The sequence below is a fragment of the Echinops telfairi genome, unplaced genomic scaffold (genome assembly GCF_000313985.2).
Source record: "Echinops telfairi isolate 266 unplaced genomic scaffold, ASM31398v2 ScPeMD7_2291;HRSCAF=2852, whole genome shotgun sequence".
Classification (NCBI taxonomy): domain Eukaryota; kingdom Metazoa; phylum Chordata; class Mammalia; order Afrosoricida; family Tenrecidae; genus Echinops; species Echinops telfairi.
In genome coordinates, this window is record NW_022106189.1 from 35,920,507 (window position 1) to 35,935,819 (window position 15,313).

Below are 15,313 nucleotides of genomic sequence, written 5' to 3' on the forward strand. Positions count from 1 at the left end.
AAGTGGGTGAGGGGCAATGGAGGACAATGTAAGATATGGAAAAAATCTATAACTTATCAAGGGTTCGTGAGGAAGGGTGGGCGGGAGAGGGAGGGGGAAGAAATGGAGAGCAGATATCGGGCTCAAGTGGGAAGAGAATGCTTTGAAAATGATGATGGCGGCATATGTGCAAATGTGCTTTACACACTGGAGGAATGTATGGATTGTAATATGAGATGTAAGAGCCCCCAATAGATGTATTTTTTTTTTTAATGAATACTGCATCTGTGAGAATTATGTAAAAATATGTGAAAGCGCACCAGTAGCACTTAGTGGTGAAAGACTGAGGGGTCCCCATTAAGATCAGGAGCAAATGACTTCTTGTCAGCATTGGACTGGGGGCTCTCCCATGACAGTTTATGCCTTCAGGTTACCTTCAGGTCAGTAAGAAAAGAAGCACAACTATTTCTCTTTGTGGATGACATGACCATGTGTAAAGGAAATCCTAAAGCATCTACAGAGCCCTTTCAGCACGGATGGGGAATGAGTAAAGAAAAGGGGGTGTGCATGTACTGGAAGATGAGTTCCGACGTAAAAAGGACATTACCTGCTCAATGCCGATGAACCTTGAGACCCTCAAGAAGGTTATGCTAAGTGACAAAGTTAGTCACAAAGAACCGTTTCGGAAGTGGCTTCACCTAGTTCATGGGGGGACAGTGTGGAATTAAAAGAAGACGGGATTTTCCTCTGAGCTTCCTGAAGTCCCTGGGGACTTTTTTCTGAAGGACTAGTTTTATTATGTACAAAAACCAGCCATGCACGAGCTAGCCCAGCTTGGTGGCGAGTTCTTTGGCCTTGGCCTTTTCCAGCTTGGCGATTCGGGCCACTGACTTGGGGCCCAGCACATTGCCACCCCAGTGGCGGCGGATCTCGTCAAACCTGTCATTATAGTTGGTCCTGATGGCTTCCACCAGCTTAGCCAAGGCTCCTTTGTCTTCCGAGTTCACCTGTGTGAAGACGACGGTGGTGCAGGCCTTCCTGTGCACCAGGCGCCCCAGCCGGGCCTTGCTCTTGATGATGCAGTAGGGGACCCCCATTTTCCAGCACAGGGCTGGCAGGAAGACCACCAGCTCAATGGGGTCCACGTCGTGTGCAATCACCACCAGCTGAGCCTTCTTGTTCTCCACCAGAGTGGTGATGGTGTTGACCCCCGCTCGCAGGACAGGCGGCCTCTGCTTCTTCTCCTGCTTCGTCTCCGGCCGGTACTTGTGGGCTAGCTTCAGCAGCTGGGTGGCTGTCTGCCGGTCCAAGGCCTGGGTGAACTGGTTGATGGCGGGCGGCACCTTCAGCCGCTTGTACAGGATGCTTGTACAGGATGGTGCACTGGCACTGCTGCCAGATGTAGTGCGGCCACCAGACGAAGCGGGTGAGTTCCCTCTTGGGCTGGATGTCCTGGCCGATGCCGAAGTTCTTGGGCCGCTTCTCGAACAGGGGGTTCACCACCTTCTTGGCCTCCTGCTTCTTCACGACGGCCGGTGCCGGGGCCACCTTCTTGGCCTTGGCCTCCTTCCCTTTTGGCATCTTGGCTGGCTGGACAAAAGAGTTGTTTTTTTTGTTTTGTTTTTTTTTTTTTTTGCACGTTACTGACACCATGATCGGAGAGCTAGTTCTTCATTGATTCATTAATGCAAATAGGCATCTTACTTGTAATTATAGCAAGTCTTAACAATTACACTTTATCTTCTCAGCAACAGTTACTTCTATATTGTGACGATTGCTGAGTTTATCAGAGAGGGGGGAAGGGGAGGAGAAGGGGGCTGGTTGCAGAGAGAAAGGTAGAGCATTAATGAACATTGGGAAAGTCACTTCAACTCAAGAAACAGAGATGCATATCACACAGAGATATAGGAATGGATTTTCAGATCACATGTAATCCCAGGCCCAATCTAAGAACAATTGGTCCTTATGACATGGTCCTGCTCGATATTTGCTTTCATGGAGAGATCACTGAAGATAAGGGTGTGATAGAAAAGTGTGGTGAAGAAGCCAGATGGTGCTTAGCCTTTAGAAAAAATCATATCTGGAGACTTACAGGTTTTTATTAAAACAAGCAGCCCTCTAAAAGAGGTTTCAACAGAGTTCACACCCTTCTGTGAGCCCCTGGCAGGGAGGCGTGCCTTGTGGAAGCTGGGAGGAAAGTTCCTTTCCGTGTGTGGTGTGTGAGTGGGGCGGCCGCGGAGGATCTTGGGTGAGGGGTGTATTCAGTGCCAGCCCTCTCCTCTGCCTGTGGCTCCACCCCTTTGTTCTCCTGCCCTCACAGCCCCTCCCCACTGTGTGCTGAATTAGTGCCCATCCGCCCCTGCCCCCAGCGCGGCTACTCATGCCCAGTCAATGGGGGCACTCCTTGGGACACCCCACTCTGAACAATGTCTGTGGCTTTGTGCTGGTCTAGGGTCTTGGGGCCTCAACCCTCTTGAACCAGTAGGGGAGGCCTAGAGAGTACTGCTGAGACGGGATCCTGGGTTGCGGTGGGCCTTGGGCAGGGTCCTACTAAGGGCTAGAATCTCTCCCTGGTCCCCCAAAGCTTCACTGGAAAGCCCAAGCCTCTCCTGTCTCGCCTTACCCACAACTGAGCTGTGAGGGGAGGGTGATTTCTGGACCTCCTAGGTCCTCCCATCCCATTGGCTTTGGACCATAGGACCCTCTGTCCCCTGCAGAGACGTTCCAATGCCGCTTCTACTGGTTGGTGCCTACTGGAGGCTCAACCTGCCTGTACTCCAGTTCTGGAGGCTGGGAGACACTGTTGATCAGGCATGCGGAGGTTGGAAGGGACAGAGGCCACTCCTGGGCTTAATAACATTCTGCCTCAGCATGGTCCTGGGCTCAAGGGCCGGACAGCACCCCAGTGTGAGTCCATGGGCCCCACTGGCCTTCTCCGTTAGCTGGGCCATGCACTGTGTCACCCTGCCATGCCGGCAGTCCAGGCTCCACATCCCCCGCCCCCTTGGGTTGTGAGGTGGGTGTCCCAAGCAACACGGACCATTTTTCTCCCCTCCCCCCTGCTCCAAGGGACACGACTCTCTCCAGACTGTTTGTATTGCAAGAACGCGGTGTCGAATTAAAGCCCTGGTGGCCTGGGGCCTGCTGATCTGGGGAAAAAAAAAAAGTTGCTAGGAAGTCTCGGAAAGAGGCAAGTCTGTGAAGACAGGAAGGTAGAGTAAGGGCTGCCGTGGACAGAACGCTGGGGAGCGGTTCTCCTCTGCAGCCATGGGGTCCCCGTGGTCAGAATCAAGTCTCTGGTGGCTGGTTGAGTACAGGTTTTCTCTTGGCTGAAAAAAGGTCCTGAAATTATTGTGGTGGTTGCTCACGCTGTGAAGATACTGTGAACTGCTGCATTGCACACTTGGAAAGGGTTAACCTTGTGGTGTGTAAACTCTCTCATTTAAAAAATCAGCGAGGGTCCTGCTTGGTGATGGTGTGAGGGCAGCACTCGTTAAGAGGACACGCTGTTATCAGCTGAGATCAAAGCTCCCATAGTGCTCTCGCTGACTCCGGTTTCTCCCGCATAGCTTTTCTACGGGTCTGTCCAGTGGCGGCTCGGGATATATGTGTCGGTTGACTGTCCGTTCTGCGTTCCCAGTCCGGCTCGTGGAGCCGAGTGACTCAGAGTTGTTTGCCCCGCTTCACTTCGGGAAATTGCTGCCTGCCTGCGGGTACCCAGCGCGGCTACACGGAGAACGGAGTTGGTAACAGGGTTTGCCAGGAAACGGAAAAGAAGTGGCGCCAACCAGAGGAAAGTTTCGCAGCTCAGGAATAGCTGCTCCGTTTGGGAGTTTTCTCCTAGCCCTCTCGGAGCCCGGAGCACAGCAGAGCTCCGTGAACAGCTGTGGAAGGAGCACAGCTTGTGCTGCATGGATGAGGTTGCCACTGTCCCCGCTGAGTCGCTTTTGTGGTAGAAAGCAGACACCTCACGCGGTGTTGTCACGAGCCCGAGTCGTGCCTGAAGGCAGTGTGGAAAACCTCTGCCCCTCCTGGCTCGGACATGAGGACGTGCCACCAAGCCTTCTCCGAACTGAAGGTGAACCGTCTCCTAGGGCTGTTGCATCTAAAGAGCCAATAGTAGAATGGGCCTGGAGCCCAGTGGGCAGTCAACAGGGGGGGCAGCTGGGATCAGTCACTGGCCCAGGGGGAGAGGGTGTAGGAACTCAGTTTAGATTTCAAACCTTGGCATCAGGAGAGGCTCGACTTGATCTTTAGTCTCACCGCCTGCATGTGCGTCATGTGCCCGAGTTTTCACCCCAGGCAACCCTGATTTTGCTTTGACCTTACAGGCATCTCCACAATGAGGATCCTGCTTTCCTCCGTTGGTTTGAAGTTTCCGTAAGATCACGCAGAGAGGGCACCTGGCACCCGGCCTAGCGTGCTGATGAGCTACTCGCAGAAAGGTCCCCTCTGCTGTGTGCACAGCCCAGAGCGCTGGTTGTGTCCCCACACCTCCAGTTACTCTGTGCTCCTTGTGTGGCGGGGAGGGGTCCCTCCCGGATGTCTGCACACAGGACAAATGGGACAATACAGGGAAGCTGCATCTCATTTGGGGGTGCTCTGTTCTGCTCAGGGGAACTGACTGCCTTGCTCTCAAGGACGTACTGTGTGCTGCTGGGGTTGTTCAGAAGGTGGATGGGAGGAACTGTGAGACGGTGGGAGGCACGTGAGCTTTGTCTGCGTGGAGAGCGCAGGTCCTCTGTGGCCTCAGGCATGGGACTGGAAAGGGGATGGGGGCCGGGGATGAGTGCTAGAGAACGTTGCTCCTCGAATGAACGGGCCCCTGGAATACTTAACCTAGAGTATGCAGCAAGAGTCTCCGAGGCAGCGGCCCCAGGGAGTCCTCCCCTGGGAGCCGATAGCCCATGAGGGTGCTTCTGCCATCCTCCAACCCCTGACGAGCTGAGAGCCTAGAGCCGAGACTTGGCAGCCTCTAGAGGGCGCCCATCACGCAGCCCTTTGGAGGGAGTCGATTTCCTCGCCCACAGAACAGTCACTCCCATGACCTTTCGGTCAGTGGAAGCCTCCGGGCATTTGTGAGCACGAGAGTTTCTGGGCCAGATATGAACTTCAAAACCGCTCCAGCTTCAGATCCCCTGCCTCTGCTCCCAGCCTCTGAGGAAAGCGGAGACAGCGAGGTCTTTTGAAGAGAGACTCGGCCTGAGGTGGAGGAAGTTCAGACCTTAATTTAAACTACACTCACTGCCTTCCCCTGTGGTTGCTTTTTCTGTCCTGTTTCCCTGCTTGATGGGGCACCGGGGCAGCCCCTGGAGGAGTGAGGGTGCCGCCCCTCCCAGGCTCCCTCAGTGCACATCCCCGATAACTGGGACTCTCCCAGTCACCAGCCACAGTTCTGGCAACCTGGGACTTTCTTGCTTGGGAACCTAGTAGTGGTGGTCTTTGTTCTTGCCAGTCAGTTAATCACTCAGTTACCGCAGCTTGTATTCCAAGACTAGAAGCTTCCAACCGGACCCTTCGCTGCTGAAGCTGAATCATAGTGACCCTCCAGGACAGAGTGTAACTGGCCCACAGGGTTTCCAAGGCCACCGCTCTGTACAGAAGCAGACTGCCACCCCTCTCTCTCTCATGGAGCGCTGGTGGATTCAAGCCGTCCACCATGCTGTCGGCAGCCGTGCTCTTTAAATTCTGCCACCAGGACTCCCCGAGTAGAGGCTGAACCCCTCTGTCCATGCTTCCTCTTCAGAAGAGCCGCTGAACAGTTTAGATTGGCCCCCTGCTGGTGAACAGCCCTGTGCTTGACCCGCCCTGACCCACTGCCAGCAAGTCGAGTCCGACTCCCCTTGACTCTAGAGGCTCCGGACCATTAAAATATAATGCATGGCCAACCCACCCGCCCCCACCTCAGACATCTCCGTCGCCACCCATGCTTGCCCTTCTCCCCTGGCTGCTCTGTGGCTCTGCAACCTTCCCAGACTCCTCAGGTGGGCTTCTGATCCCCCGAGCACTAGACTGACAGCACTGAGCATAGCGATGCAGCGGCATGTGGTCCCTGCTCCGTGTCTCCCCTCGGAGATGTCCTGAGGAGCGGGGGAGGTCCGAAGGCACCGGTGGGAAGGGAACTGGAGATGGCAATAGAGCCTTGTGGTGCAGCACGCCGGGTCATCAGCTCCCAGGTTAGCCGAAGGAGGCCCTGCAGGGCATGGTCAGGAGCCGGTCTGGGATGTGGGCCAGGCTTTGAAGGGGGCATAGAACGTGGAAGGGAGGGTGGCCCACCCAGTGTGCGGAAGGCCTGTACTGAGACCCGGTATGGAGGTGGCCTGACTGGAGTGGCAGATTCTACTGAGAGCCAAGCAGTAAGGCTGGCACATCTGCTGAGCTCCAGGTGAGGGTTGTGAGCCTGATCCTTGGGACTGACGCCAGGCCCAGTGCCCACCCAGCTGGTGATGTTGGCCAGAAGGTGTTCTCACCAGCACCCCTCCAGAAGGAACACCATTTGTCTGCCAGACACAGCTCTTCCCGGAGGTGAAGAGCACTCTGCCCTTAGTGCTCAGAGCTGCAGAGCTCCCACACCTTTCTCCCCTCCCATCAGGGGTGTCACTCTCCCCGGAGCCTCCCAGCCTTAACACCACATGTGCTCCCTTATCTTCATTTCACCCCCACATCCTCACATCACCCTTGGCCCTGCAGAGGGAGCCGAACCACACATGGCCACCGGTTCCTCACGTTAAGTCACTCACTGCTCCTCGCTGCCACCACAGGGCAGGCCAGCTCTCGGCCAAGCTTCCTGCACCATGTGACTGGGTGAGGCTTCTCCAGCCCTGTCACCCGCTTCTCCCTTTGCTTCTGCCATCCCAGTGCCGCACTCTTCATACCTCCAAGCCTTTGCTTGTGCTGTTGCCTCTGTTCAGACTGCTGCTTCCAGAACCATCCAGAGCAGGCCCTCCCCATCAACCCCAGTGGACTTGCTTCTTCTCAGCCACCTCCAACTCACAGGTGGTGGTGTTGCCCCCTCCTCACCCATACAGCTTTGTGTCCTTCTGACCGTCTTGCCTGTCTTTCTTCTGTCCTGCAGCCTGGCAGAGAGCCCAGGACTGGTGAGGTGCCCTGCGCCGGCTTTTGCTCACACGCATGTGCAGGGAGCCGTGCTCTGTGCAGCTGCTCAAGGGAGATCTGTGACCTGCAGCCAGGAGACAGGGCTAAAGAGGTTTCAGAACCATGGGCTGGCTGGTCGGTGCAGGGTCCTCGGCTCACCCTCACTGGCGCTTGGAGACAAGCTGGTGCCCACGCCCTGCGCTCCTCCAACTTGTCCCAGTGGGTCTTGGCTTCCCGGGAGGCAGCCGTGGTCACCATGTTGGCAGTCACAGCAGTTCTCACTGGACTTTGCCAGGCCCACACCCCCTCACCAGGACTCACCAGGACTCTTCATGAACAGGGAGTGACATTTGGGATTTTTGTGGAACTTAGGAAGCTGTGGCTTATTCTGAGCAGCATTGAAACTTTTGTGAAAAGCCATTCGCCCTCAATTCTTGTATGGCATTCATCACTTAGTGTGAAAATCTCCGATGCAGTCTCAGGACTGAAAAGGATGACCTTGCATTGGCCGGGAATCGAACCCGGGCCTCCCGCGTGGCAGGCGAGAATTCTACCACTGAACCACCAATGCTCCAGCTGTCAACAGCTGTGGAGCAACTCCCTTTAACTCCAGCCCTGAGCCTCCTTGTGTCTGGACCAGTTCCCAGCTTAAAGGCCACCACACCTCACAGCCCCAGAAGGATAAGGCTAGGATCCTGAATGAGAGGGAGTGTGTGTGAAAGAGTTGATTTGCCTTTGGAGCAAACACTAGTGCTCAAATCTGCCCTTCACAGCAATAAAAATCATTGAGACAGGGTGACTTTGTCCCATCTCAGGCTTAGATCCTCCCATTCTACTTTTTCTAGGGCACTGGAGGGTTCTCAGATTTCACCTCCGCTTCCTGCTTGCTGGAAGCTGGCCAAGGCTGGGGGCCTCTCAGAGCTGCCTTGCAGAAGCTCTGGTGCACACCCAGCCAGGGTTCCTTCTCTGGAGCCCCAGCTGCTGCTGTGTGCTCTCTGAGGGCAGTGCCGGGCACATGAGAACTGCAGGAAAAGGCAAAAGAGGGAGTCCTGCATTGGCCGGGAATCGAACCCGGGCCTCCCGCGTGGCAGGCGAGAATTCTACCACTGAACCACCAATGCTCCAGCTGCCAGCAGCTGTGGAGCAGCTCCTTTGAACCTCCGTCCTGAGCCTCTGGGTGCTGGGCAGACTCACCGTAGAGAGGGCTGGGCTGCCAGCTGCTGCTGTGTAACACAGCTGCAGATGGAAGTGTTCTTCAGTTGGAACTGCTTTACAGGTCTCCGGGGCACAGCGGGGCCCCTTAGGAGTGTCAGGCAGAAGCCCTGGTTCACAGCCAGTGTTCTCTGGAGCTGCCGATTGTGAGCTGGCTGAGCATGGCCCCAGACACGCACACACCCTTGGCAGCTGCAGGCCTGTGAGGCTGGGATCCTGAAGCAGTGTCTGTGGGTGAGAAAATTGCAGGAAAGGCCAAAAAGATAAGTCCTGCATTGGCCGGGAATCGAACCCGGGCCTCCCGCGTGGCAGGCGAGAATTCTACCACTGAACCACCAATGCTTTGGATAGCCTGGGCAGCATCAGCCTCTGGCAGATCCCTGGGCCACCTCTTGCTGGTTTTTCCAGTTCAGGGCTGGGGCAGGTTTTATGTAGAACCAAGCTGGCTGATGCATAGCTCTGGTAGTTGAAGCCTCTCAGCTGACCGGCTGCTTCCACTCAAGTCCTTGGCTCACCCACGGCCATAAAGATCGGAGCCAGGGGCCCTCCCTACCCACTTCTGTGAGCCCTCCCTCAGAGTGCCATCTCTGCCCCCACAGCCGGGCCTGCTTTGTTCCCCCACATCCACAGTGCCTGGTGCACACAGCAGGTGCTGTGTGAAAGTGTTGTCCACCATGACCCCGCCCCTCTCCGAACAACTTGTTGGCAGGAGTGGTCATTGCCTCACGGAACAGCTCTCCCTGTGAGGACCTTCGTGGCCCCAGGCTGAGACCCTACAGACTGTCTGCTTCAGGACATGCCTCCTACAAATTCATTAAGCCAGCTCAGGAGCCCCAGCCGAGGAGGGATAGGCCTGCCATGAATGGATGGATGCAAAGCAGTCCAGTGGTTCTTCTTAGCAGCTGTGTGTCAAAGTCCGTAATCTCTAGATCACCCTCTTCACACCTGTAACTGCCACACTAGTATCCCTCCCTCCTGCCTGAGTGACCATACACATTCCAATCCATCTCACTAGCACCTTTAGGGTTCGCTCTTTCTTTGTGCCCCTCAAAACTCAGAAGCTTATGCCAGGGGTTAACAGTGACAAGAAAATCTCATTGACTAGTGATTGTAACTGCTGTCCATAAGTTGTACACCTGTAAAAGGATGAATTGACAAAAGCTCGATGGATACACTGATCTACCAAATACGTTAAATGATACATGTCATATATCAAGGTGGTCGGTATCAATTGTATTGATAGATTTACAGCAATGGCCACAGAAAAGAGGGCTGCTTAGGCTGCTTGTGTGCAACCAGAAAGCACATGGCATTTGGTTCCTTGGTTTCAAAGTTTAGCATCATGGTTTCATGGGGCCTTATATAACCCTTGGAGAGATCGCCGGGCCCCTCCCACCCAGCTCCTTGTCTCTGTTAGCATCCCTGCAGGTAGACACCTGGGGCTTCCATCACCTCTTCCCCCTCAGTCCGTGGCTGCTGCTACCTCTCTGCTCGAGTACCAGTCATCCCATGTGCGCTGGGATCCCTTGTGACTCTTCTGCCAATACAGTCCCTCCAGGCACCCCTGGGGTCACCTCCTTGCAGCCTAGGGCCAGCTGCCATGCCCTCCACTGCTGGAGCCCTGCCCCTTCACTACATGCCCTGGGTTGCTCATTGTGTGCCAGCCTTCCCAGAGAGCTTTGCTTCTGGCCCAGCTCTGCCTGCCTTCTCTGCCACTTTGTGTGTGTGTGTGTGTGTGTGTGTATTTTTGTTTTGTTTTTATTACACTTTTTAATAAATCCTTTTATTGGGGCTCTTATAGCTCTTAAAGCAATCCATACATCCATGTGTCAAGCACATGTATACATATGTTGCCATCATCCTTTTCAAAACATATTCTTTCTGGGCTTTGGTATCAGCTCCTCATATTTTCCTCCCTCCCCCAACCTCCCATCCTCATGAACCCTTGATTAAATTATAAATTATTATTACTTTCACCACTTGTGTTTTAAGCTTTGCTCTCACCTACCTCCTCAGCCTTCTGGACAGCCCCGGGGACATCAGCCCTTGGCCTTTCTCATGTGCCGCGGTGCTGCAGTTTGGGACACGTACAGTGCAGTTTTGCTAGTCACGTGCTTGCCTGTGTATCTTGAGGGCTAAGCTGGGGTGGGTTTCAGCTGTGTGGGACCCCACCTGGAGTGCCTGGATGGGAAGTTGAGCACCTGTTGCTGAAGACCTGGCTGATCGAAGAGGAATGCGTATTAACTTTCGGTCCGATGAGCCATTCTTTTGCCTTGTGTCAGATTCCGGGAAGCGAGGCCTCAGCACAGTTCCTCATTCCCTTGGAAGCAAAGGGAAACAGAGACCCTGGAGGCTGCAAGAGCAGAACCAGCCCAGTGTCTCCCGGGCAACCGCAGAACTGCTGCCCTGAAATGCCTCCTGCCAGTTCCTCCTCCTCCATGATCATGACCTCTAGACACCAGACCCAGAGAGAGCAGCCCGGCCCACTGGTCCTACAGCCTCCGCTTTCTCTGCAGGCTGGTCCGGGAGTTCGTGGCCCAGAACAACACTGTGCAGATCAAGCATGTGATCCAGACCCTGTCTCAGGAGTTTGCCCTGTCTCAGCACCCCCACAGCCGGAAAGGGGGCCTCATTGGCCTGGCTGCCTGCTCCATCGCCCTGGGCAAGGTAGGCTTTTCATCTGGTGAGACTTACACAGTCCTGATGACCTTGATGCCCACCCACCAAGAGCAGCCCAGCTGGCCCGATGCTTTGACCTCCTGGTCTGGGGGAGGGTCTCTGAGAGCAAGCATGCCAATAGACACCTCTGACCTGGGCCTGGCCCTTTCCGACTGGCGTCATCCCCTGCCCACCCCCTGTAGGATTCGGGGCTCTACCTGAAGGACCTCATCGAGCCAGTACTGACCTGCTTCAACGATGCCGACAGTCGGCTGCGCTACTACGCCTGCGAGGCCCTCTACAACATCGTCAAGGTGGCCCGAGGTGCTGTGCTGCCACACTTCAATGTGCTCTTTGACGGGCTGAGCAAGGTGACCCGCCCTCCTCCACCTTCTGGGGCCTGGGGTGCAGGGAACACTGCCTTTCGGTTGCATTCTCTTCCCCCACCCCGTCCCCCCGTTCATTTTTCTAGTAGTTCAATTTTATTGCAATGTACAGAAGTGTGGATACACTACAGGTTGGAGTGGCAGGGAAGGATCGTTTAAAAAGCATGGGCCACCCCAGGAGGTGTTGATGCTGGATTCAAAGCATCATTGTAGTGGTCAGTGCCTGCCATGAGTCGGCGCTGACTCACAGCAGCCCTGCCCAGTCCCACACCATTCTTCCAGTCACCGCAGTGTTGGAGTCATTGCTGTAAGCCAAGTGTGGCATCTTTTTCCAGGGACTGGGCTCTCCTGGTGACTTGTCCAAAGGGCATCCTTGAGATGGACTTCAAAGTCTGGGCTGGGTTTCTCCGGAAAAGAAGCACCAGGCCCAGTCAGGTCAGGGTTTCAGGAGCAGCCCTGGAGCAGAGGGGAGGCCCCGCGGCATCCTGGGTCCCTGTCCACGCTTCATGCCGTCCACCCCTGCTCCCCTGTGTGTCTTCAACTTGTGGAAAGGGTGGCCATTAGACGCTGCAGACTGCAGTGCAGCCTGGGCCATGGGCTTTTTCACATGCTTCCCAAACACTGCAGGTGGCCATTTCCTTCATTTCCCTCCTGCTTCTGTGCCTCTAGCTGGCTGCTGATCCAGACCCCAATGTGAAGAGCGGCTCAGAGCTCCTGGATCGCCTTTTAAAGGTATCTGGATTCCCTCCATCCCCCCTTTTAGTCTTGCGTCCATCTGTTTGTACCATTGAAGATTCTATCATGGGGAACTGGGTGGTCACCCCTAAAAATTCCCTCCTGCCCCCACCCCCCCAACAGTGTGGACAAGGGTGGCAGGGACCAGTTCTACTGAGCCCGAGTTGTGTTCAATCCGGACCACCCACAGAACTGTTTGGTCAGCTGACTGGTTCTCTTTGAGCTTGCTTCCAGCTTTCAAGCTCCTGCCTATATAACCTGTGCCCTGCAAGAGGGTGGATGCCCCCGGGACCTCTCCTGCCGTTCTCCCGTGTGGCCGCCAGAGGCAGTGTGGAGCCAGGTCTGGCAGCCCCTGTCTCTGCTACCAGCCACTCACACCTGTTTTTGATCCACAGGACATTGTGACTGAGAGTAACAAGTTTGACCTGGTTGGCTTCATCCCCCTGTTACGAGAGAGGATTTATTCCAACAACCAGTATGCCCGACAGTTCATCATCTCTTGGGTGAGAGCCTGGCACACTGCACATTCTGTGCAGCCTGGGCAGTCTGCTCCCTGGAGCACCCGTGGCAGGTCCTCTACTGAAGAGAACCCACTGCCGCTCTGTGAACTCAATCCAGAGTGCAAAAAACAACCCCAAACACCCTCGACCGTCAAGTGACTTCCAACTCATAGCGACCCTGGCAGAGCAGAGAACTGCCCCGCCTCACACACATACCCGCCCCTGTGGGGTTTTCTGAGCCGTGGGAGCAGGTTGCCAGGCCTTTCTTCCTCAGGGCTGCTGGGTGTGTTCAAACCGCTGGCCTTCCACTCAGCAGCTGAGCACTACACCACTGTGTCACCAGGGTTCTCTGACTGGAGAGAAAGCCTCCCCTGACCTTCATCACCTACCAGCTGTTCCTCAGGAATAAGCTGAGACTGTCTGCTCCCTGAAGACAGCAGTCTGGGAACCTTACACTGTGAGTCAGAACTGGCTGACTGGCAGTGGGTGGTGGAGTAGTTACTGCGGATAGTAAATCATCCGAGAACCTGTCTACTCTGATTTCTGCCAGACCCCGTCCTGTGCTTCCCTAAAGGGATCCGACTCCTTCTCGGAGTGCTCTCTGAAGCCAGCAATGCTGCTCCTAGCTCTGACCCCGCCTGCCCCCAGCTGTAGCCCCGCCTCTTCTAGGCCCCTGCATTCCCTGGCACAGCTGCTCTGGGAGTCTCATGGGCATGGCCCCACCCACGGGACAGAAATGAGTGCCTGGGACGCAGGGTGCTTGCTCAGCGGGCCCTGTTCTCATGGCCTGGCCCCAGAGGGTGGGCTGAGGAGCACACAGAGGTTCTCGGCTGATAGGGGACTTTCCCTGCTTCCCTCCCCTCCCATGTTAGATCCTGGTCCTGGAGTCCGTGCCAGACATCAACTTGCTGGACTATCTGCCAGAGATCCTGGATGGACTCTTCCAGATCCTGGGGGACAATGGCAAAGAGATTCGGAAAATGTGAGTGGAGGAAAAGGGCAGGCAGCTGACCCCATACCCAGCAGGCGGAGGAGAGCGGAGACACACCCTCCCTCCGTCTTCCTTGCGACATCCGTGCCCCTGGGCACAACAAAGGTCTCATGTAGACCCCCGAGAGCAAGCGTGGGTGTTGGTGAGGCCCCTCCAGACCTGGTTGACTGGGCTCTTTCTGAGCGTCTTCCCTCATTGGTAGGTGCGAGGTGGCTCTTGGAGAATTCCTGAAGGAGATTAAAAGGAACCCCTCCAATGTGAAGTTTGCGGAGATGGCTAACATCCTGGTGATCCACTGCCAGACCAACGGTGAGTGTGTGACAGCCCCTCGGAGCAGCTCCGCTCCAGGAGATGAGAAGGGGACTGGGGAGGGGTGTCAGCCCTTGGGTTCAGGGTGGCCAGGGGGTCAGGCTGACTGTGTCACGAGTCGCATCATCCAGCCCTCTTAGTCGTGAGCCAGACCCAACATCACATAGGCCAGCCTAGAGTCAAGGAGTAAGGAGTGCGCCCACGTCTTTGTAGGCAGAGCTGCAGGATCCCAATAGAGAGGGGCATGAGCAGAGAGGAGTAGTACACGGCCCCTTGGTGCCCCTTTCCCACCTGGCACCTGTGGCTGACCAAAGAAGCAAAAGTCCAGGGGGAAAGAATAGGCGAGCCTGAAAGCCGTCAGCACCGTGGCCTCCCCCGCCACCACCACCCACCCATCTTGTGTGGTCCGTGGGAGGGGAGCACTGGGCAACCCTCCTGGACCACCTTCCTCTCCAGACGACCTGATCCAGCTGACTGCCATGTGCTGGATGTGGGAGTTCACACAGCTGGCCGGCCGCGTGATGCTGCCCTATTCCTCCGGGATCCTGACTGCTGTCCTACCCTGCCTGGCTTATGATGACCGCAAGAAAAATATCCGCCACTTGGGGGAGAGACACCAGTACGGCTCCAAAATAGTCTGTGGGAATAGTCCCTGGCACGGGGAAGAGGGTGGCGTTGAGCATGGACTGGGGAAGCTGGCCCTCCCCCTCCCCCTCCCCTGCCTGGGTGCTGACAGAGCTGCAGCCGCTATCCTGGGTGCCCCAACCCCTGAGCTGACACTCTCCTACCCTGGGTGGGGGAAGGCCCGCAGGTTGGAGGGCCACCAGGAAGGCGCCCTCCAAGAAGCGGTAGGAACATTTCAAGGGGTCCTAGTTGTGGCTTGGAGAATGGGGACGGAGTCAGACTGCCTGGCTGCCCAATTACGGGCCCTCTGGGGAGGACAGAGCCCCTGACCCAGGAGTTCCTCGAGACCTCGGAAGATGCCCTTGGTGAGGCTGCTCCTTACATCAGTGGCCTCAGGCATCAAGGAGGTGGCCAACTCGTGCAACCAGAGCCTGATGAAGCTGGTCACCCCCGAGGACGATGAGCCGGACGAGCCCAAGCCAGGGGTGCAGCAGCAGGCTGAGCCCAACCCCGACGAAGCCTTGGCAAAGCAGGAGGGGACAACCAGTGGTGAGTAAAATCTGCCTTCCAGGAGCCTGCAACTCAGTGTCAGGCCTCCCAGGCCGGGCCCTGTGCCACATAAGGCTGGGCCGGGGGCATTTGCTGTGTTCAATGGTTGGTTCCAGTAACAGCCCAGCAAGGCAGGAGTGGGGTTGTAGCCATTCTACAATATAGGTCGCGGGCAGACAAGTGCCAGGACTAGGACCTGAAGCTGGTGTCTGGTGATTGGCTTTGAACCCATAAGTTGGCCTCCATGTGCTGCGCGGCTCCAAAGACCATTAAGC

General features: G+C 55.9%; 1 protein-coding gene, 3 non-coding genes and 1 pseudogene across 6 annotated transcripts in view; 1 reads left to right on the forward strand and 4 right to left on the reverse strand.

Annotated features, from left to right (window-relative positions):
* The window catches only part of VAC14 (VAC14 component of PIKFYVE complex), a 91,564-nt gene that overhangs the window by 7,207 nt on the left and 69,044 nt on the right, over positions 1 to 15,313 (forward strand). For all 3 annotated transcript variants that reach the window (XM_004704558.2, XM_045293718.1, XM_045293719.1), the window contains exons 2-9: positions 10,803 to 10,953; positions 11,148 to 11,315; positions 12,000 to 12,062; positions 12,461 to 12,568; positions 13,438 to 13,547; positions 13,759 to 13,865; positions 14,322 to 14,456; positions 14,886 to 15,038. In XM_004704558.2, the coding sequence (XP_004704615.1) occupies positions 10,803 to 10,953; positions 11,148 to 11,315; positions 12,000 to 12,062; positions 12,461 to 12,568; positions 13,438 to 13,547; positions 13,759 to 13,865; positions 14,322 to 14,456; positions 14,886 to 15,038 (995 nt within the window). The remainder of the gene's footprint in view (positions 1 to 10,802; positions 10,954 to 11,147; positions 11,316 to 11,999; positions 12,063 to 12,460; positions 12,569 to 13,437; positions 13,548 to 13,758; positions 13,866 to 14,321; positions 14,457 to 14,885; positions 15,039 to 15,313) is intronic.
* LOC105978827 lies at positions 760 to 1,560 on the reverse strand (annotated as a pseudogene).
* TRNAG-GCC lies at positions 7,575 to 7,645 on the reverse strand. The gene has a single exon. It is a non-coding gene; the product is annotated as a tRNA-Gly (tRNA).
* Positions 8,125 to 8,195, reverse strand: TRNAG-GCC. The gene has a single exon. It is a non-coding gene; the product is annotated as a tRNA-Gly (tRNA).
* TRNAG-GCC lies at positions 8,558 to 8,628 on the reverse strand. Its single transcript has one exon. It is a non-coding gene; the product is annotated as a tRNA-Gly (tRNA).